This window comes from Xiphophorus hellerii, chromosome 16 (assembly GCF_003331165.1).
Source record: "Xiphophorus hellerii strain 12219 chromosome 16, Xiphophorus_hellerii-4.1, whole genome shotgun sequence".
NCBI classification, from domain to species: Eukaryota; Metazoa; Chordata; class Actinopteri; order Cyprinodontiformes; family Poeciliidae; genus Xiphophorus; species Xiphophorus hellerii.
Genome location: NC_045687.1, coordinates 7,822,711 through 7,846,613, shown reverse-complemented (window position 1 = coordinate 7,846,613; position 23,903 = coordinate 7,822,711). Strand labels below are relative to the sequence as shown.

The 23,903-nt window shown below is 38.4% G+C and overlaps 1 protein-coding gene across 2 annotated transcripts; it reads left to right on the top strand.

The window, feature by feature from the left end:
• The first annotated feature begins 11 nt into the window (after positions 1–11).
• ttyh3a (tweety family member 3a) lies at positions 12–23,391 on the top strand. Of its 2 annotated transcripts, XM_032587211.1 has the most exons (15): positions 12–833; positions 4,403–4,572; positions 6,555–6,666; positions 6,823–7,043; positions 8,261–8,356; positions 9,028–9,100; positions 9,790–9,865; positions 12,729–12,784; positions 13,950–14,042; positions 14,709–14,801; positions 15,767–15,903; positions 17,215–17,388; positions 18,923–18,998; positions 19,432–19,533; positions 21,645–23,391. In XM_032587211.1, exons 1-14 carry the CDS (start codon positions 708–710, stop codon positions 19,510–19,512), a joined length of 1,584 nt encoding a protein of 527 aa, XP_032443102.1. In that variant the 5' UTR covers positions 12–707; the 3' UTR covers positions 19,513–19,533; positions 21,645–23,391. The 2 variants fall into 2 exon arrangements, with proteins under 2 accessions (XP_032443102.1, XP_032443103.1); XM_032587212.1 differs by lacking the exon at positions 19,432–19,533 and having other exon boundaries at positions 15–833.
• Positions 23,392–23,903: the final 512 nt, after the last annotated feature.

The window sequence follows — 23,903 nt, the reverse complement described above, 5'->3', positions numbered from 1 at the left end:
GGACTGTCGTGAACAGTCGCAGCGTTGGCTCCAGCCTCCTGCGCTCAATTCCTAGCTGGATAGAGAAGTCGGTCTGAATGAACAGTGAGAGGCATCTGCGCTGGAATAAGTGTGGAAAAGATTAATTAAGAGACCGGAGAACCGACAAATCTGGAAGAGAAGAAGTGCCGACCAGAATGCCAACTGGAACAAAAGAGACTACTTCTTCTTCTTGTCTTCCGTCTATTGGTGAACAGAACTAACTAGCAGCTAAAAGCTAGCTAACCTACATTGCTGTCTTAACTGGCTCTGAAGACTCGGTTGCTTTTGTTTTTTCAATAAAGGCATATTTTAAGTGAGTTTTAGCTCTTTGGAGTTTGCTGTTACATTACAACAGGGTGCTATAGTATATAGTTCAGTGTTAGCAACAGTTAAATAGGTAGACTGAGGAGGTTAATAGTTGGCTAGTTACCAGTTTTAGTTATCTCTTCGTGCTAGCGCTTGTTCGGCTGTTTCACATCTCGCCAATGAAGTTATTTTAGTGTGCTTTTTTCCTCAACAGCCACAACGAGCTTTCGTTAACACTTTTATGCTACACATCAACTGTTTTTGCGTTTCGCTTCCATCTTGGACTCAAACTGGATGAAGTGGATTATTTTTCTTGTTTACACCTGAAGGCATCCTTTTTTCTTTTTTGCTTTTGACTTAATCTCTGACTCTTCATCGCCATGGCAGCTGTGGTCAGCTACTCGCCACCTTGGTGGGTGAACCTGCTGCACAGACTTCCCCACTTCAACTTAAAGTTTCAGCAAACAAGCAGTGATTTCCAGCCAGAAGACTGGACATATCAGCAGGTAAAATCCCTCTTCACACACTCGCCTCATTTAATTGGGAACAGTAGGATTAGGGCTTCTTTGGTGTACAGTTCACGGATCATGTTTGCAACCCGGAATTAAAGATTAATGGCTCATTGTGACAGGTTTACACCTGTTTGTTCTGTTCACCCTGTGATCCATGTTACCATCTGTTTGAACCTGTTCTATCCAGGCCTTGACCTTTTCCAGACACAAGCCAGCTGGCTCTGTTTGGTGTGTATTCAAAACCATCCTGAAAGTACCTAAGAAACCACTTGCGTGATAGTATGTTTTAGTCACATCTTTTACAACACACATGAATATTTAAAATATGGAGTCGCTCTGTAAATACAACAAACGAAGAAGAGGGACAACCGGTCAGATTAAGGCGTTTTTAACCAATGGGAAAGGTCAAAGTGGAGTATACACAGCTTGGTAATCAGCTAAGTCTGGGGGATGGGAGGGGAGAGGAGAGGAGAGTAGAGCTGGATTTGTTCACAAGTTCAGAAGAAATTATGCTTAGTTTTGAAAATCTGTAAGCAGAAGTTTGGTGTTGCTCAAATTCCTTGGAATTTAAATTATTCCCAGCAAGTTCTGACATTTCTGTTTGACTCATTATGGTGTTAATTACCATCCTTTTTTTTATGTTCTGGATTGGTGACACATCCAGCTCAGCAGATTTTTGCCCCAATGAGAAAATACTTCAACACTTTTTAAATGGGAAACTTTATCCAGTTTTCTTTTCATTTTTGCTTTTAAAAAGGCAATAAAAAAGCTTTAGTAAAATATTTTTGAGCAAAACAACAATTAAAAACATTGTCAGGATGATTACAGAAAGATCTTTTACATCACATCTAGACTGCAGACAGTATTTGTGGGTTTTCTGGGAGACGATGTCACAAGATTCAGAGTTTCCTCTTTAATAGGATGAAATGATTCATAAAATGGAGAAGTGACTCATGATTCCAGAGAAACAGGAAGATAGTTGCCAGACACACGTTGGTGGTTTTATGGAGATGTGCTCGATCTTGTACAGGTATGCAGGCTGGAAATGAAAGTTAATTTAAAGGCGTGAAACAGTTTGTTTTCTTGTTTGGTTCTCCTTCACTTCATGTGGGCATCTGGTGTTTGCTGCCAGCTCTGTTTATTTCCCTCATGATTTAGTGAAAATGGTCAAGATGATCCACTTCTTTTTGTTATACAAGCCCTGTACTGTGGCAGGTTACTGGATAGATGATGGATAACTTTGCTATGTGGTATGAACAGCATGGCTGATTTTTGTGGAGTATTTAAATGCACATGTGGTTTAGCTGGCAAAATATGTGATTTCTCTCCAATCACAGTTTTATCATGGCAAACGTCACTCTGCCCCAGGCTCTTCGCATAAACCGTTATTGTTAACCTTATGTGATGACATCCTGCTAATTACTGTTAACGCAGCTCTCCCCCGCAGGCTTAAGAAGAGTTTCAACTCGTCCAGATGGCCGAGCTGTCATTGTTGCTTACGATGCAAACACTTCTTAATGATGCAACCTTGACTTACTGCTGTATTGCAGTGTGTCAGAGATGTGCCCAAATTACTGTGTGTTTGCTTAGTCGTCTTCTGCTCCTCACTGAGCTCCGCAGAGCAGCATGCAAGAGCCAAGAAGTCATCCGGCTTCATCTGATCAGCCAGTCTGTCACAATCGTATGTCACAGTAGATAAAAGGAGCAGAGTCACTGCTCTTTAAAGGTTAGATCTGCTTGGTTTTTTACAACAGAATAAGTTCTCGTATTAAAATCAGCAGTCGTTAAAATTATGTGTTAGTCACAACGAGTCATTGAAGGGATAAAAATGGAGCAAGCAGGAGAACGCAAGGTTTTGGAAATCTGCCACAGATGTGTATCCTCAGGAGTCTGCAGCAAACACAGAAACCTTCTGCCTGACCTACATACTGTATGAAGTGTTGCTGTTGGCTGAGAGGTCTAACTATCACTGTACATCACTCCACTGTAAGCATGGAAATACTGTCATTACAGTCTCATGAGTACCAGAGTTATTATTCAAGAAGATCTTTTTTATGTTTTGTATCTTGCAATCCTGTTCTTTTTACATATTTTCCCTCTAGCAGTTTTTTCCCTCAATAAATCATTACTTATTATAATTTAGAATTTATTAATCATAACATCTATTCTGATATTTTTTTAAAGACCAATTTTGTTTACGCAAACTTCATAATCATTTCATTTATGATTTCTATTGTCAGTAATTTTTATTTTCATTGTTTTGTTTTTGCTTGTTTTGTTTATTTTTGGGGGCTATTTGAAATATCTTCTAGCTCCACTGTTGTGTTCCTTACAAATTGAAAGTTTATTGATTTTTAATATACGAAGTTGCATTACTATATTATTACCATTTTATGATTTTAATATGGTCTCAAATCAACAATATCATAATTTATCACAATAATTTCTGGGACAATTTATAATCCAGCAAATTTGTTATCACGACAGGGCTAGTACATACATGGCTGCTATTATTGTTATAGCTGTAAATGTTTGTTTGGTTTCAGGAAAAATAGGCCAGCCTATGAGAGCCTGAGGGTTTTTTCTGATATATTTAGACATGTGGCTATTTAATATCATTATCAATTTAAGTGATTTAACCAAATTTATACTGAAGACCTTCTGTAATGTTTGTGTATTAAAAAAGAAGATATACTTGAGGAATAGTTGGGCTATCCTCACATTTTTCCCACTTTGAATAGCTAAAATCAGATGATGTCACACCAGGTCCATATGAGTTGAACATCGTTGCTCAGCCTTTTGAAGTAAAAGTGAACACTGTGGTGAGATCAAAAGAGCAGTCTGTGGACTTAAGAAGGAATGCTATAGAAGCTTTGAGTCTGGTAAGGTTTTAAAGAAGTTTCATGAGAACTTGAAATCAGCCAATTCGACTGTAGTGGAGGAAGTTCATTACAGGCCTACTATAAAGGCCTAGTTCTGCAAGACCAAGCAAGCTCATTTTGCTATATTACTGAAAGAATACTGCACATTTTTTAAAGAAGTCTCCAAGACCCTAAAATGTAATAACAGAACCCTCAGCAGACTGATATGAATGTGTTTACCTCTAAGATTGGAGAGACAATCCACAAGTTGAACTTTCTTTGCAGGTGTGCAGAGGGAAACATTTGTTCTCTAAGAAGAAGACCAGGATAAAGTTTTCCAGAGATAACATAGACCAGGACTATAATGTTCTTTGGACACCAGAACTGAGCACCAACTGGGCTTGAACTAAATTACATATTCCATGAAAAGAACCTGAAATCAGCTATGAAACGTTGATGTGTTCTGGTTTAGGCATGGCTGTCTGCAGCAGGACCTGACTAGCTCACAGTCATAGCAACAGTAAATTCTCGTGTCTGAAGCAGAACTGGACCCTGCAAACATACTATGGACTAGTTTAAAACTAAGAAATGTAAATTATTATAATTACACATAGGAGACATTCTCATCACGTATTCTGAAGTTATCATCTTTGTTATTGACATAAAGACAAGCTCTCAAAACTCTGCTCCTCTTTCCTTTAGTCCATCTTGTTGCTGGGGGGGTTGGCGCTTGCCTGTTTGGTTCTGGACCTCCTGTTTCTCCTCTTCTACTCCATTTGGCTTTGCTGCCGGCGCAGCAAAACCTCTGAACAGCCCAACGCCGACTGCTGCTGCACGGCCTGGTGCGTCATCATCGCAACACTCGTGTGCAGGTAAGTGCGAACACATGATCGCGCTGGCGACGGTTCAGTCCACGAATTCAAGTTGCCAAGCATAATTAGCTTTTCATTTCACCCACGCTCACGATTCACTGTGTTACATTGCACTTTGATGTCACCACATGCTTGTGTGTTATAGCCTCATGATCAACACGCAAGTGTTCAACACGCTGTCGGTTTTTAAGATTCTCAAGCTCTTAATCATGAAAGAATCCATCTTGCCAGATTCCACTCTAATTAAGACGTAAATGTTTCAACCAGGCAGTGTTTTCCTCACTCGAACTTTAGCTGAATGGTATTATTTGGTTGCAAGGATGTGGATATAATTTTCACAAGTATACCTGCTTTATATGTTTGCCTCTGCACTCATTTTCTTTACTTTAGTGGTGTTTTTATGTAAATGAGTAAAGAGGTGTGAGAATTTCACATCTGCTCATGTTTTCTGTCCTTGAACACGTCGTTGGTTTCCTGTTTTCTTCCTCCTGTTGATGGGCTTCCAGAGAGCCACCGCAGTTGATTCAGACTAGCACAAAGAGCTCAGGGACCCAATGAGTACAAGAACTGCATCGCAATCGCTGCGTCTCTGTGCGCTTGTACCCACACACTAATGTTCTCGATAGGAAGGGGGGGGGGAAAGGTTGACGCTACCAGTTTAGTTTCAGTGCTTTGTTTGGCTTACATTTCTTTTGCTTCTTTACATTTAGTCTGTTGTCTTTTTACCTGCAAAAATCTGTTTAAATGTTTTCCTAACTCCTTTTCAAATGTAGAAACGATTTGTAGGTACATATGACATCAGGAAATATAATTTGTTTTTAATGTTATTTTTACTCACCATACTGACAGGAAGAGATTAGCAGCCATACAGGAAGAAGGAAAACCCCCAGCTCCCCTCTGGCCTGTCAGTTTATCCATGTTAGTGCAAGATTGTAGGAATTTACTTGTCCTTAATGTATTTGTTGAGACTAACTCATATACTGTTTGCCATATCGTCATAATAATAATATCAATTGGGGTGCACAGATGGTCAGCCACGATTTTAAAAAATGTTGGTTGATTACAGATTGGCCGATACTTGCATGTGAAACCCATCTTATCCACCAGTCTTGTTTAACTCCACAAATGTCTGAAAGTCAGCCACTGTCCACTTTTTCTCCGCAGTGAAAGAGAGATGACTGATGGATCCGCCCACCAAGTCACGTCTATAAGTGGGCAGTTAACAGTCACCCACTCTTGCCAATTTGGTGACTTTTTGTCCTATATTTAGAGATTTTTCAAACTCACCAAGAGAATTTTTTTTATTGTTACAGACTAGCAACAAATCTAGCAACTTTTTTTCTCTCTGTTATTGGAGACCTGGGTGACAGTGTTAGTTATAAAAAGAAAAATCGCTATCGGCCAAAGACAGAGTTAGCAGGTTTGGCTTTTTAAAGATCGGTTATCGGCCAGAAAACTGCATTCATAAAATCGCAAAAAAAATACATTGAAGTTTGTCACTATAAGCAAGCAAATTGTTGACAAGTTCAAGTAATATTAATCAGTTTCAAATAAACAGATAATAATCTAACTCTAAATTAAGCCACAATTGTGTAAAGTAAGTACATCTTTTTCTGTTCCTGTACCTTCAGAAATTGCTGCCCATGTAGCTGCCTGAGCCGTTTGAGGCCTGTCACAGCCGATGAGAGCTCATCTACTGTCTCAGTGCAGCCTTTGTCAGCCTTAGCGTGGGGTTTTGGGCCATTGCTGGTCCATTCCTCTGTGTTTCCATGGTTCTCTATAGGGTCTTTCTGCTGAGGCTGAAAGGAGCCCGTTGACGGGGGTCCGAACTGACAGGGTTAAAACAGAGTTCACACGCCTCTCACCCTGCCTGGCTGTCCCCCACACTTGGTTTCTTCTCTGTCTCTTCTCTGTGTCTCTTTTTTGCCAATCCCTCCTCCTCACTAGACAGTCTCCCCTCCTCCTTTTTTGTCTCCTCTCAGTGCTGGCATAGCTGTTGGTTTCTATGGGAATGGCGAGACTTGCGATGGAGTGAATCGACTGACGTACTCCCTCCGCCATGCTAACCGCACAATCACTGGAGTCCAAAAGCTGGTAAGACCACAAGGACAGTCATATGGATATGTCTAAATAATTCAACACTCTTCTGCTGTGAGCATCTGTGGTTTCATTTTAATTTTGCTGTGAAATCCAGTATTTTGTCCCTCTGAACACAATCATGTCCTCATATGTCCGCGTGTTTTACGCTAGGTATATGATAGTACGTCGTCGTTGAACCAGACAGTGGACAAGGATCTGCAACAGCTTGAGGGCCAGTATGCTCAGCATGCAGACTACCTCTCTATCATCCAAAAGCTGCAGGGCCAACTGGATGAGCTGGTCAGGCAGATGGTCGAGATTCCTTTCTGGGACAACAACCTAATTTCTCTGGAAGATTTGTCCACCAGCATCGAACTGTATGACTGGTATAGGTAAGACAGTAATAGTGCACTCCACAGAACAGCAGACGTTATCTTTTTATTATTAAGCATTACGTGCAGACACTGAAATGTTAATGCACAACCCTGTGGAAACTTGATCTGCCTTTCATATTGAAAGCTTTGGTGAAATGATCTTGGGTGGCTGGACTCTCTTAATGTCTCTTAATGTTTATGTTTAGATGTTTATTGGAAATCTAAAGAAGGAATTTATGTGGAGCACAAATCATAAGAAATGACTTCAGCACATCATTAGTCAACATTAAGCTTGCAGCGAGCTGCAAGCTTATTTTTTATTAAAGGTTTTCTAATAAAAAATACTCTAATGGAAATCTGGCCAGACGCCATTTACATGATACCAAAAGTATGCAAGTGCAGCAAAAAGTGTTAATAGAAATAACACTATTTCTACTGGTTATGTAATTGTAGGCACTCAGCTGCACATTCAAGGGAAAATGTAGTCCCTGATATTTAGCTGCCAGCAGTTTGGTCTTTGTTCACCAACAATTTGTATGTTTTATTAAAATTGTCTTATAATAAAGGGAATTAAATCTTTTCTCATTACTAGATTAGAGTTCTGTTTTTACTCATGGTGCACTTCAATGTGCATCAGTTTTAGAGGTGAATAGGACTGTTTAGTGGTTTTGAAGTCGCAGTATCACTGAAGGTAAGACGTCTTCAACACAAAACAGAATGTATGCTTTCATTGTTTCTTTTGTATTATGGATAGTGGCTAATTTTTAATATATTATAGGGTTAGTAACTGTCTGTACCTCTAAAGAGACTCAAACTTTGCTTTATTTTTGCTTGAATTGTTGGCAACACCCTCTGTTGAGATTAGTCTCCCTTTCTGAATGTTGCTCTCTTATTAATCCTCAATTTATCCGGAACTGATTGTTACCCATCACTATAAAGATTGAATGCCAATTAAACAGTTTGCACTGAAACACTATGTTAGTAGGTTTTAGGTTATTATTAATTTTTTTTGTACAGTGAGATACATTCTTCAAATCTTACTCCTGTTTTAATTAGTACCACAAGGACTTCATTTCATGCATATTTTTATAGACTGGCATAATTAGATATGAAACGCACCAATCACTTTTTATTGATAATTGCCTAGTATGCCAGAATAGTTTGATGCAACAAATGTGTTCTCTCAGTTGTAGAAGGATAAAATAAAATGCATAAAAAAATGACTCTCTCCACAGGTGGTTGGGATACATCACTTTGCTACTCTTCGACGTTCTCATCTGCCTTCTTGTTCTGTTTGGTCTCATTCGCAACTCAAAGGGAATACTTATAGTGTAAGTGTCATAATTTGGTCAATGTTTCCCCACATCGTTGATCTGTTTTGATAAAAAAACAGGTTTATAAGATGCAATAAAACCTCTGCTGCAGCAGGAGTTTTATGGCTCCTTTTTGTAAGCGTTTTATTTTTGTGTGTGTGTTTGGCATTTTCTTCATATTGTCAAAAACTAACTTAGCATGGCAGTAGTTCAGATAAATTAATGTTCAATTCTGGATAAATGAATACTAACGAAGAATCTTATGTGTTCATTCTTTATGTTATGTCGAAATTTCAACTTCCTATTTCTTAAATCTTGCACAAAAATGTTCAGTTGACAGTGAACTTTATTAACCAGTCTTCTTTTTTTTAAAAATAGTAGCCCCAAGTTTTGCAGACACCTAAAAAAAAAAACACCTAAGCAATAATTACAATTATTTTCTTTAAAAATAGAACGGAATTGTGTTAGTATTTACTTCACAGATGTTGAGGTCAAATAACATTTTAGATTTATGTTTTTTTAAATTGGAGCCTTATTTTAGATTACCACAGAAACTGTTCAGTTTGACCATGTAATTTAATCAGTCTTATTGTGTTAAGCCTCTCTTTTTGGAAGTGTACCTCTTGATGCAATAGTTCATGGTCTAATGCTGCTGAAGTGTTCTTCTGACCTCCTCTTGCTTCCCACAGGGTGTGGTTGTTCGGTGTCGTAGCTCTTATTATCAGCTGGGTCTCCCTGGGGCTGGAACTGGCTGTCTCTGCGGTGAGTGTCTGCAGGGAATGATCTTGTTTACCTGGTGGAACTGGTCTGTTTAACACATGTAGTTGTTCAATATGGTTTTTCTGCTAGAATCTTGATGAAAGTGAAGTGAAACACTCAAATGATAGACTGTTAAATTCTTTAAACCTATAATAAACCTGGATATAATACTCTAAATCTCAGAATGAATACATGTTTCTCAAATGCCATTTTTAATAAACATATTGTTATAGGTGTTGCTTTAATAAACACGTGTCCATTTTTTGGGTCACTTAGCTTTTTCCAGAAATCCTGAAGACTAATAACAATGATTAAGGGCTTTAATTGAAGCCTAGCAGCTGTTACTAGAACTGCAGCCGTACTGTTCCAGGGGAAGCTGTTTGTTGCGAGAATATAATGTACTAAAATGCACAATAGAGCATTATAAATCCGGTTTTCTTTTTTCATTTACCTAGCTTTAATGGACGTCTTGTTTTAATGTTGGTGCAAGTTAACCTCATTTATGCAAATTAAGAAATTATGCATTCACTTTATAATCTTTGGCTCTTGTGCCTGAATTAGCATGAATAAGTTCTTTTCAGCTGAGATTGATCCAGCTCTTTCTTACCGCAACTTTAATGTACATTAATTTCTTTTAATGTTATTCAGGTTGATCATTGACTAATTTCAGATCTGAATTTTCTTGTTTTTAGAGCTCGAGTGACTTCTGCTTTGCTCCTGATACATATGTTACCACAGTAGTGGACCAATATGGGGTCATCGATAAAGGTATGATGCCTTCCATTATATTTTGATTCAGACACGCACAACATGCAGTCATGTCTTAAAATTAGCAATACAATCCATCATCTACTAAATGGGAGTCTTATTATGGGTGAATCTCATCTCTTCCTCTCAATCCTCTGATTGTTCTGTGGTAATTAGACAAGATGACGTCTTTTTTTTTTCATCCACAAAAAGCCCCCCAAAATTGCTGCCACATCTGCAGAAAGGTCAAGGGGGAATGGGTTGCCATTTGAAATGGCACAAAAGCCTCTCTAACACATCTCACTGTAGCAATGTCTCCAATTCGTTCCATGACAGGAGGCATGTCACAGGACAGCAATAAAAGAGCCTTGGGTTTTCTTGTGTTTGTGCATGAGGGAGATATGAGCCGGAAAGCAGGAGATCAAAGACAGGAGATGAAAATGGTGTTTTTAAAATAAAACTGTTTAATGTTCCTTCTGAACATCAGCTCAGCTAAATGAGCTCTTTCCTGCTTTCTTCTGAGATATGATAGCAGCTGAATGAAAGCAAACAGAAATTAAAACGTCAGTTGTAATTACTGTGCTGTTGAGGCAAAGTGAGCAATAAGAACAGATTTACTATTTATTCAATAATCTGTATTATAATTATGCTCTTACATGTTTTCTGCCTAAAGCCTGAGATGAAATTATGTTTGCGCTTCATGCAACTTTTTCTACATTCATTATTATAATTTCTTTTTTTTGACACAAGTTTTTTAGAGTACACTTTTTTAAACTAAATCTACATTATAATTTTGCAATGCACAACAAAACACTTAGCCATACAAGTGTTTTTTTCTTCCCTTCAATAGTAACAGTGTTTTACTACGCAATTTGATTTAGCACTTTCTGTTGCTACATATAGTTAAACATGTGTTCCAAGAAATATTATTTTACATCACATTCTCTTGTCCTACCGGTCTTGCAGCTTTATAATCTGGGTTAAAGAACCCAGATCCTTACTCTATACACCTAAAGCTATATGCATTTTGTGATTTGTTTGCTTCAACAATTGGGATGAAGGTAGTTTAGCTGATTCGTTGCTTAGTTATTCTGATTTAAAATTTCATGAAGTTAAAAATAAAATACAAATCAACTAAACAGCTACTCCAGTGAATCTATCAGTGTTGCTCAGCCAGCTCATTTGGTACTTCAGCGCCAGATGTTTTTTTAATGACTGCATATTTCAAGACAGCAGAGATTAGCAAATCGATCATAAAAAAGACAATAAAGTTTTCTGAAGACAGAAACAAATTTAAGACAATGAGACAGAGTCTATGCCATTGTCTAAAGATTGTTCCCGTCTGTCTGTTTCACTATTAGTATGTCCATTTGTCACTTCATCCATCTTTCCATCCATTTGCCCATCATCTTTTAGTGATTAATCATGATAAATCAATAATTGAAATAATTGGTAACTGTTTTAGTAATAGATTAATTGTTACATGGCGTGTATAGACTAAAAAGAAAGGCTAGTTGCTGAAGGAACACTTGGAGCAGTAATTAAATCAAAACTGTACAAAAATATACACATTTTGCATTTTAGGTTAAAGAAATGTCTTTCTGAAAATATATTCTACTCAGAAGTTCTCAAGTGGCATAGTTTTAGAAGTCGGTGAGAATTTGCACTGGATTATTATGTGGACCATTGTTAATATGCTGCTTAACTGCTTATTTTATCATTAACAGCACTATTAATAAGTTACCAGAGGTCTAAGTGTCCAAAGCAACATTCACTGAAATCAGAGAATCTGTTCTTCATAATGTTCTCGCCCGTCAGCTGGGCTAACGGAGACCTGTGCGTGTGTTTTTCCTTCTTGTGTCGGAAACATTCCACGGACGTTCAGTTGTGTTGAGGGTGAAAATAAATTTCCTGACTCAGCAGAGAGTTTGAATGTCACCAACGTTATGTGTCAGTTTGGTGGCGGCGGTGTTCACAGCTTGGCTCTGTGTCGCAGTACTTCTGAGTCAGACGTGAAGGATTCCTCATCGACGGAAGTGCGTGGTGATCACAAGTCTTAGCCTCTAATAATTCTAATCCTCTTTGGTTCACTTTGTACTCGGAGCAGAATCCAAGTTTGGTCTTATAACAGTAATAACAGCACTGATGATGTAACGGGTTTTGGTGTTTTTACAAAGCTGTGTGCTGTGGAGGAATTATACCTGCATTCTCACTGGGTCTGTATTAGCTGCAGGGATTTTAAATAGTCCATTTAACATTTATGTATCTTTTCTAAGGTTTGAGAGTTCAGGATTGTCTCAAACATAGTTATATTGGTCCTGACTTGTTGCAAGCTGTGACAAGTCGCAAGTTAGCGGACTGGGCTTTTTCTGTGCTTCAACAAAACTTTAAAGACAGAAAACAGAACCTAGTGTGGGTAACACTTTCTCAGAACATATTAAAGGCAAAAATACTCTCTGAATTGAGATTTTTCTGCTTTCTGTTCATTCGTTTTGCATTTACCTCCTCTCCTCTCACATGGCATTTCTTTATTTATAAAACACCTCTTTGTTGCAGCACAAGCAGATTAAACTCCATCAATGCTGCAACTCTGCCTTTGCATGAAATCTATCTGAAGTGGGTTGAAGTAGATTGAGGAGTTTCCACTGTGTTTTGTGACCTTCTGTTAAACTTGTAGCAGTAGTGACTGGTCAGTTTTCTCAGATATTTACCAAGATAAATGCCTTCAACTGGCTTCTGGGTTTTAGTAGATTAATGACAACCAGTTGACAGTTATTGGACTGAACGATAATGCAGAAATTGTTCAAATTCTAATCACGTCGTCTCAGTCAAATCAGAATAAATGTATGCTTCTCTAACATGTTCTTGTCTCTGTTCCTCTCAGAGATCCTCCAGTACTACCTTAGCTGCAGTCAGGAGCAAACCAACCCCTTCCAGCAGGTTTGTTGCACTTGCATTTTACAACTGTGAATTTGTTTACTCTGAAATATTAGCTTACTGTGTTTACAGCTGAAATCTAAGGGATGACAACAAAACCCGCTTTGTTTAGCAAGGTTTTTTTCATCCCTCTGCAGCAGTTCAGTGCGTTCCTTTCTCAGGGAGTTCATCTGATGCACCACAGCATGCGTCCATGCTAATAGGATTGAGTCTGTGCAAACTGTACTCATTAAACATTTGTTTGTACACCAGCACAGTCTGTACAAAGACGTTTCTAGAACAGCATAATTAATTTATTATTTTCTTGAATAATAGTTTTTATTTTATGATCCAAAAGAAAAACAAATGCAGCACCTCCAAATAGCAAACTTGATTCAAATGAAAACTGTTATTGATCTCTACTAGGTGTTGGGTGTTGCATCGATCCAAACACACAACTTCCTCCATTTTGTGACGTTCCGTTTATAAAAGGAACAAAGATAAAGCATTTTCAAAAACAGAAAGCAGTACTTCTGCTTCCTTATTATGATCTCCAGTGAGCTATTTGAGTACATAACACTTGTTTTGTTTTTGTTTATTTTGTTTTTGCCATTTTAAAATGTTCACTTTCTTGCTTGTGACCTGTTCCCTTTGAAGTCCGTCATGCCTTTCAGTCTTAGAGTGAAACTGAGAAGTTTCACTCCAAGATTCTCTAGAGGGTGGTCTTTCTCTATCTACGCCTCCTAATGGCGTCTCCATTGGATCCGCTGCCTCCTGCACTGAGCTCTGATCTAAAAGTTTAAATGAAAATGTTTAGCTTCAGCCTGGAGAAATGTTCTTGCATATTTTAGCTTTGGAGAAAAACCTTCAACTCAAAGCTTTGCCATGTTTCTGCGGAATATTCCTGTTGATGTCAGATTTGTTTCTCAAAATAGATTATCTGCATCTTATATGTTCGACTCACATCAATAAGTCAAAACCTTTGAGTGCTTCTGATGTCAAGGGCATCCATTGTTATCGGAGTGTTCATATATCAGAGTATAGATGGCTTTGTGCTTTTAACTATGAAATGCCTTATAGAAGCAAAATAGAAATGGCCGCTGAAGGTTCCTAGTGATATTTCTGAGAATTGTAAAACTTTTATTTGCACACGGTCGTTACTCACTATGTCAATTATTTTCTTTTTCAGAGGCTTTCAGGGAGCCATAAAGCATTAGTGGAGATGCAGGACGACGTGTCTGAGCTGCTGCGCTCTGCCACCAGAGAATACAAACAGACCAGGGTAAGATATGAGGAGCTGAAACTGTATATTAGTGAAGGGAATCAGACTGAGCTGCAGATGGGGGAGCTGGACCTGTCCATCATAACCATCAGCTGATGGCACACCTGGGACCTGCTTTATGTCCATTTAGCTGCATTAGGCTTTCACTAGGCCTTGTCCACACAGCGCTGGTATTGTCTATCGCTGGTGTTTAGTCTGTTGATGGCGGCATGAATGAGAGCTGACGTTGGGAACACAGCGGGGCATGTTTCCCTCTTCACCGACACGCACAGAGAAATGTGCTGAGGTTGTTCAAATTATTTCGTCAGGCAAGCTGATGTGTTTCCAGCTAAAGATGGAGATAAAATGTTGACTAGAGGAAAAATGGAGACAGTCTATTAAAATTATCATGAATTAAAATCTGCTTTTCAGCTTTTACTGCTGTATATTTATGAAAGGCTGTTCCCAGATAAATGCGCTTTGAATGAATAATAGAGAAATGACTCTCTTCCATTTTAGATCTGCAGCTTTTCTGCTTCCATTCCTGAGTGTTTGAGTTGTTTAGCAAGCAAGAACAGAAAAATGTTGCTCAAGGTTCTTTGCTTATCGTGTTAACTCTGAATATTTCTGACTTTCATGGTGTTTCAGCTGTTCAATTATGCTGTTTTTTCCTCCATTTCTTCCCAGGGAAGTTTGGAAGAGATTCAGGGGGTTCTGAACACCACTGAAATCAGCCTTCATCAGCTCACGGCGCTGGTGGACTGTCGCAGCCTGCACATGGTGAGCAGAGACGACAAGCCGAGACACCGTCTCGTTGTGGCGCTGCTCCGAGCAGGAAACTGATTCGTTCAGGCAGTTTTTACAGCAGCTAACTTGTATAAAGGAACCCATCTTTGATGCCTGAGTTTTCGCTCTAGTTACATTTTGGTGTCCTGTACCAATTCATAAGTCCCAGGATGCACATCCAAAATCATTTGAAGTTAAAACCATTTTTATATAACTTTCTTGGTATATTCATGTATATATCATGTTTTCATTTCAGGCCATGTCAAAATCATGATTACACTCAAAGGATAGGTCGTAGCAAAATCTATCAATGAAACCACCATTAAACTGTCAAAATATGAATAAATAGCTGTGTCTGCATTTCATGAGTAATTCTTAAAGTTAAATAACATTTAACTTTTTTAACATTGATGCAGTCTGGCAGAATACAGATAAAAACTGCTTTGATTTGATTGATAAAATAATGTTTAGTCAAACGGTGTTATCTTAAACCATATCTTAAAGGCTATTTACATCTCTCTCTAGAGCAAGGGTGTTCAAGGTGTGGCCCGGGGGCAGTTTGAGCCCCGTGGACTGGTTTTTGTTTATTTTTTAATATTTTGGTTTTCTTCAGTCAACCCCAAAATAATGAGCAAACTGGATGCTTTTCATTTAACAATTAAAAAAACATCTGAACTTTGTAGAAATCAATTTAAAAACCCATGCTTAGTTTATTGTTGAGTAAGTATAAAAATTAAAACTACATTTTGGTGATTTTAGTTTTTAAAAAATATACTTTTTTGGCCCACAAGGATTTTTGATTTGACCATTTTGGAGTTGACGTGACAAAAAGTGTGAACACCTGTGCTTTAGAGTTTGGAGGACTACATAAAAAGTTATGGCGGGTCGGATTTGGCCCACAGGGCTCGAGCTTGACACTTGCTGTAGGGATTTGACTGTAGGCTGAATTTGTCTTGCAGGACTATGTTCAGGGCATGACGGGACTGTGCTACGACGGACTGGAAGGCCTCATCTACCTCTTGCTCTTCTCCTTCGTGACTGCGCTCATGTTCAGCTCCATCGTCTGCAGCGTGCCTCACACCTGGCGCGGCAAGCGGTGAGATATCCACTGCCTTCATGGAAAGCTCCACAAACGTGGCCGTCCAAAAGCTTTTATGCCAAACTTATACTCAGAGTTGTGTATGGAGTGATTAATAATTCAAAAGGAAAACTGATTAATCATTTATGGTTTAAAAAAATCTGGCTTTTTAGGGTTTTTTCTTTAAGCCTTGTACCAGAACGATCTGAAGACAAAAATCCATCCAGCCCAGAAGACTCCAGCTGCTTTCCTCACCTAATTGGGCCATGTTGACCAAAATTTATCACAACCCTTCACTTGATCTTCAGCAAAAATGTAACATCATTCAGATTTCTTTCTCCCATTAGCAGCAGGAGAATGACTGCAGAGTTGCTACTTGGAAAATAGTTCCAGCTTCCCCACATAATTAACTGATTACTCCTTATCAAAGGAGGGGGTTTGTTCATCAGTTTTATCTCAGCTGGTGCTTCCTGTCGCAAAGCAAAAAGCTTACGCTTTTACCAATCTGTTGTTTCCAGTGTTCCCCACTAAGCTTGTTCAGCAGTCGAGTCATAATGAAGCATGGAAGTTAATTATTTCAGCACATCTGGAGTCGCAGCACAGGGGCAGGTTATGACTGGGATTTACAAGCAAGACCAACATTTCTTTAGGGTTTTGAGCCATAATTATGCTGTTTGAAATCAACTCCCAACATGCATGTGTGATGAAATCCATTAGGGAAGTATAATAAATGCAGTGATGTCATAAATATGGTATGATGGAAGTCAAGCAGGTGGTGGGCATGAACTCCATGGGGAGATGTGCACTATTTTTCTTTTTCTAATAGTGTATCTTGGCAGAAGCAAAAGATATTTGCTGTGACTATATTAGTTGAAACAGAACAAACTGCATTGGTATACTTTTACACATGAGGTTTTTATAATTCTGCATCTTGTTTGTTTGTTGGGGGTTGGGGTTCAATCTAAAAAGGCTAAAAGTCGCAGGAGGGAAAACGTGACTGTGTGGCAAGTTTTTGCTCCATTGTCATCATCGAGGTAGATCAGAGGCGCCCCCTGGTGGTCGTTTAAAAAATTATTATTATTATTTTTAAAGGTTTTATTGGCTCTAGTGGCCTTTATTTGATAGTTAATTGACAGGAAAGTGGGTAATGAGAGAAGGGGGAAGACATGCGGCAAAGGTCGCCAGGCCGGGAATCGAACCTGCGACAGCTACGTCGAGGACTAAGGCCTCCATATGTGGGTTGTGTTTAACCCCTTCGCCACCACAGCACATCCAAGGTCATTTAAAATTGTGTTTGTTTGTTTTTTTGTTTGTATTTGCTTTCTGCAGGAGCGATGAGGACAGTGTAGATGAGTCTCTGAGCCCCGCCGGGCGGCAGACCCATGACGGCCTGTACCGAGTACACATGCCCAGCCTGTACAGCTGTGGCAGCAGCTATGGGAGCGAGACGTCCATTCCTGCCACAGCCCACACCGTCAGCAACGCTCCGGTCACAGAGTACATGTAAGGTCCCACCTGCCTAAAACCATGCAACAAGAGACTGTAACTGAAAGCAGAAGTGGTTGACGATGTATTTGCATGCCATGTTCTTAACTCTGCACATTAAGGGAGATTTCTTTTTTTTATTATTTCCTCTTGTTGTCAAGAGGAAGTTTATGTGACCCCAGAGAGAAGCTTAGTTCCCCCCATAGTTAGCAGATGCAGCTGTTTCTCTCCAGCTGTGATGGTTGTGAAACCCAAAGCTCTCTGAGGCTTCATGCTAATGAAACTGGAGGATGGGGACACTTCAGTTTCTAACTTTGTGCCAAACCTTGGTGGAAGCAAAGTTTAATGCCTTTTCTCTTTAAAATCCATATGTGCACGTATACAAAAATTTACACTACTGACATTTTGTAATAATAAGACTTTATTTTTTCTGCATAAAGAGAAAATAAAATCTCCAGGGTAAAACAGCAGAAGTAACCTTGTGGCATAAATATGCATCATGTTAAACTAATACTTTGTTGATCTCAATACCAAAGCCATCCACCTACAATTGGAGAAAAGAAAAAAAACAGGACGTTTTTCTGAAACTGATGAAAAAGCAAGACTGAAACTGGTCAGAGCGACAGCAGCATGGAAGGAGCTGCAGGGATTTCCAAGTATTTGTTTAGTAAAAATCTCCTCTACTCTTGTGAACTAAAAATTAGGTTTGCAAGAAATATTTTCTTCAGAAGAAGACATCCAGGCCTGGCTAGTCCCTCTCAAACCTTAGTAGGCTAATGTGTCATGGTCTGATGTAGCCTACTGTAGTTGTAATGTTTGGGCCACAATTCTAAAATTGAGCGCCACCAAAAGAAGACAATACCCACTGGAAAAATGATGGTGACAGCATCATCCTCTGGGGTTACGTATCTTTAGATGAAACTGAGGATTTCATCAATGCGGTTCTAAATATTGCTCTGATTTGGCTCAAAGCCTTCAGCAATCTACTAGAAAGATAAGCGTTTTCATTCCTTCGTTGTTCACTTAAATAAAACACAGAATAGTTTGAGATGATGATTAAACTTGGAGAAACGTTCCGAGGATGAGTGGGCAAACATTACCAAGTTGAGATGTGAGATGCTGAGAACACAAAGTATTAATATTTGTGCTTGAGGAATATTGCAGCTTTCTTTTTTCATTTTAAAACGTTTGCATTTTCATCTGAGTTTTAAAGCTTTATTGTTACTGTCAGACAAAACTTCGTTATTGTTAGAAAACTCAGCTCTAGTGATCATGTGTGTTGGAGGTTTAATTTTTACATTTCTAGTTAAGCTATCTAAAAGAGCAACTTTGATCAAATAGTATGGATTTACATTTAATTTCCTGAAAACATGTATTTTTGGAGATGCAAGGTTTCTGACAGAAGCAATAATTGAAAAAACTCTGAACTGATGCATTATCGTCTCCTTTTTCACATCACAAAGACCTGCATTTTAAATGAGTTGTTTAGATTTTTTAGGGTTACCTTATATATGAGGTTGTGTATTTGATGTGTGTGTGTCTTATTTTGCAGGGCTCAGAACTCCAACTTCCAGAACTCTCGCTGTGAAAACACGCCACTGATCGGGCGCGAGTCTCCTCCTCCCTCTGTAAGTTGTTTTCTTTTTTTTATTTTTTTTTATTTTTTTTAACCAGCAGACTGTTGCACATCATTATCCTCCAATATCTTAATAAGTAACAGCAACTGTAGTGACCTTTAAGCAGGTGTGGTGTGTATTTTGCCCCTCAGCCCTTAGGAATCATTCACATCCATCAAACATATGAGCCATGCTGTTTTCCTGAGTAAGCTTCATTAAACAGACCTCTGAGGTTCCCTCCTGTGTTCAGGATTGTTTCGGTTCGTTCCCGGTAAAGAGTTTAGAGTTGACCTGAGTTATTTAGCCCCGACACACCCCGGCCTTGACCCCTCCTCTAGAAACCCTGCTCTCCCTCGTGTCTGTGTGTCTGCTTGGACCTGGACACTGCTTTGTGCATCTTCTCTGTACTCTCTTCTTGTCGTTCTTTCTCTGCGAACCCATCCAGTTGTATTTGACTCCCGCGGACAGTAACAGCGGTCACTGCTGGCAGTTAAAGCCCTCGGAGAGTTCAAGATCGTTTTGGTAACTTCATCTGCTTTACTAACAGGTACAGAACATGGCCGCCCGCCCGCCTCCCCACACCTGCTGGCCTGTCCTCCCTTTGTGTCACCTCCCAGAGTTCTGGCTTTGCTGACCCCATTCTAAGGTCCCTGCGGTGGGATTTTAGGGAAACCTCCCCCCTCATGTGCCCCACCCTCTCTTCTCTGCTGTCCTACCTGGTGTCTAATCTGTATCCCGCCCCCCCCTGGGCTGCATGTTTGCCTCCCCCTCCAAAACCAACAAGAACATGCAAAGCTGCAACTCTACCCTGAGTCACAGTAGCGTATGAAACAGTGGTGAAATTATAAATCCCTTCCAGCATTTTTATGACTTGTATTTTCTTGAGTACTTTTATCGAGGGCCAAAAATGCTCCAATTTAATAACTAAATGAGCGTTTCCGCTTACGAAATCAATAAAAAAAAGAATGCATTTATGTTTATTTTGGTATTCTGGTAAATTAGAATTAGATAACTCAATGTGGAAATCATCACTTAAGTTTTAAATTATATTAAAATCATGCAGAATTTTTGTATTTTTGTTTTTATTATTTTGTACTTTTGCTGTGCCAAAGCCCATCATGAATTGATTACAGCCTTCATTGTGGCTCATTGAATATTTTCTAATATTTTATTATTCAGATCCGTTTTCCCTGTTGAGTCACTTAAATAGGTGAGAAAAACTGTTGTAAACCAGAAGTATGAAATGCTGAATACTACATTTTTTAAAACACAATAATTTCACATTTTATTTTTTTATCAGCTATATAAATTGTTGGATTATTTAAATACATAAAAATATAAGTACTCATTAACTTACTGTGTATTTTCAGTTTTTATCACAATATACATGATTAACAAAATGTTTTCTTCATCTAATTGTTGCACTTTTGGTCCTCAATGTGATTGACTTTATAATATTATGTTTATTTTGTTTAAATAATGCATGGGTGAAAGCATAAAATCACATTTAATTGAGCAAAAACCTTTTTTTTTGTCTGACTTTTTTTTTACCATTAATGAACTTGGCATTAGCTGCAGGCAGAGTGAGTGGAGGCGGAGGACTCTTTCTCTAATACAGAGAAAAACATCCACACAGAAACACAGAGAAGTGCTCCTCCATTTTGTTTCGTCATCCCTCTCATCTTCTCATCCTTGCCACATGGGGCCCAGGTGATAATGTGGACATTTTCAAAATAAAAGTTTTTATTCGAGGCATTTGAATGCAGCCAGTAGTTTTACACAAAAGACCGTTGCAGCTATTCTCTTGATCTCATGGAAAAAATTACAAGTCCAGCATGTCAGAGATCTAGATAAAACCAGAACTTTGAATATCTGGTCTTGAGACTAAAATAGAGACCTGGCTAGAGTGCCACTACAATAACATTGTGTGCAAGATCCTACCATTCTCTTGCCTGTAGTGCAAGTAATAAAAACATGCAGACCATGAAGTTGTAGTAACTTCATGGTCTGCATTGCGCAGTTAAGTTGATATTGAAAAGAGGAAGTTCTGGTGTGTGTGTATGTTTTTTTTTTTTATTTTATTTTTTTTACATGGTATAAAATACATCTAAACCTAAATGCATCCAAGATGGGTCGCTTCCACAGGAGTGAAATGCAGCCCCTGTCATGCTCGTTTTCCTCGCATCCGTACATGCATGGATCCGTTCCACTTGTATATAAATGTCTGGCTCTGTTTTTTCTACACACAACAGGAAGAAAAACGATTCAAACTACAGCAGGGTTATATTGACTGTTCCTTTTATTTGTCTCCTGTAAATTTTTCTGTGATTGTGATGTCCCTATAGAAAGATAGTCTGTGCAGGATTTTCTCTTTTTAGTGTTTTGTTGTTTTTCCTTTTGCCTTTACAGGCAGATTCTTTACAGTAATCTAATATTCAATACTTAGTTAAATTCATGCATTTTTTTCATTCATTAGAGCTCCAAAAATCTCTTTCTGTCTATAAAAACAGTGTGTTGCTGTTGAATGAGAAAATCCTACATTAGATTTTGTAGTTCTTTTGAGACCAGACAGATTTTTTTTTTTTTTTTACCTATTTCTATGTATGTGTGTGTAAAGAGTAAAACAATGAACTATTTTCTTCTGGTTCTTCTTTGCAGTACACCTCCAGTATGCGGGCAAAGTATTTGGCCAACAGTCGACCCGATCCCAACAACCCTCCTGCTCATTAAGTCTCTCCACTCTCCACCAGTCTGCAGCGCTGCACATCTCTGAAGCCTCTCCTCAACTGATCAGTCCCATTTCTTCTGCTTCCTGCTTGTTTTCTCTGTATCAGTTTATTTGAACCAAACATGCTTTCTCCAGCTTGGCTGAAGCAGAACCAGAGGACATGAATCAGATTGCAAAACTGTGAGTCAGAAGTACAGATATACACTCCATTGTTCATCTTTGCACAATGGATCCGGGCAGCACCCGGATCATTAAGGGTGCTGCAACTGAACTCCTGAGCTGATCCAATGGACTTGAACGATTTTTAGCTATAATTCATGATGATATCAAACATGGCGGTTTAAGTACTGTAACATACTCTGTGTTTACGCTGGAATTTGTAGATATGATCTTTCACACTCTGCTTTGATCTACTTGTTCCATTGATTAGATTAACTTTAGCTTGTTAAGACTCTACTGTTTTTGGAGCTTGAATCGTACTGTACTTGTGGCACATCCAACACACACTAACACACTTGCTTATAGTGACATTCTGTCTTAAATCTGTTGTCTGGGACCAGTTTTCCTGTGGTATTGCATGTTTGACCACAGTCTTGTTTCTTTCTTCTTATTGGTTGACTTTAAAAAAAAAAATATATATATATATTTTACAATGTGCCCCGTTTTCACAGCAGTTGCTGCTCACTTGTTAAGCTCTGACCTGACACGTGTTTTATTTGGTTGAATGAAACAACAAGTTGGAATTAATTTTTCCAGCAGATGACTGTGAAAAAGACAAGTGTGTGGTCACTTCAAGGGTTTAAGGATAAGTAGGAGTTCCCTGTATTTTAACTGCCAGTAATGCTCTCTGTGGTTCAAATGGTTCACACACAAAAGAAATGCAGTAATCATCCCAGTAGGAGTTTCGACTTGATAAAAATGGCTTTTTCTCTAGAGGCTTTTTTGGAGGAAATGTAATGCATTTGCAATGCGGTGCCTCAAATGTGTTTTAGCATTTATATAATACTCAGAGAAAGTAGTGGGTGCTGTGAAAGGATTGTGAAATCTTCAACTTTCTGTGAAAAAATTAATAAAAAATTGAAATTCTTTTTATGAAAATAATCTGTTGCAGCATGACGAACCTTCAAATGTGGAGTGAGTTGTTTTGTATTTCAGCTGCCTCTGCTTGCTTCTTGAGATGTGATCTGTGTAAGAAGTGATGTTGAGACTGTGCCAACAACTTAAGCACAAATCTTTTAGTATCTCAGTAACTTTTTAGATGTTTTTTTTTTTTCAACCAACAGCTCCCGAGTGGCTGTAAAACAAAAAATGAGCCTGAGTTTTTCCAAATATATTTTTTTCTTTGGTAATTCACTGATGCAGTCTGGGTTTTTGTTTTCTTTTTTGTAGTAGTAGTATTGATCTTTTTGTAATGTACAGGTAAAGATGATTACAAAACTTTTCAGACTCTGAAATCTTTATTTTTTTCTTTCTTTAGAAGGCCTGTGATTCATTTTAAGGCATTTCTTTATTTTACTTTTTAAAAAAAATATGTAAATATGAATAGATTTGTCATTTTTTTTCTTTTGTGTAATAGACCTGTTTTTTATACATAATTTTGTAATGTGTTCTTGTAAAAGCTGTGGTCATGTTGAAGCTTGAATGCTGTGTTTTGAAATTAAAGGAACTTTAACTGAAGTGCAAAGGCTGCCGGGGTCGTTAATGCGAGCAAATCTTGACACAGAACACCAGGGAGCAGCAAAGCTTCGCTGCTCAGATCTTCTTGTGCAACAGATGAACCTTTTTGTGCTTTTTCCAACTTAAACAAATTTAAAGTTAGTTTCGAAGCCCTGGAAGTTAAAAAAAAAAAAAAGCACTTTTACCCCTGGTATACCTGAACACTGATCATGCGTGAATATATAAAAGCATTTTCATTTGTTTTCCTTTTTTCCCCTTAGACAAATACAACTGTCAGAGAAATAAAAAAACATTTTTTATTATGACAGCTGCAGGCTCATGTTCTGAATTTTCCGCTTCCTTCTGATTCAACATTGTGAGTTTTTGTTGCCAATTTTCTGTGAAGCCACACTCTTATCTCTTAATATTTCAGGACAAATTTAGCCACCAAAGCACCTGCAGTAAAAAAATAAAAACAATTCGAGAAAGGAATAAATAAAAACAGAAGTTGGTCAATTTATTTGACAGTGATG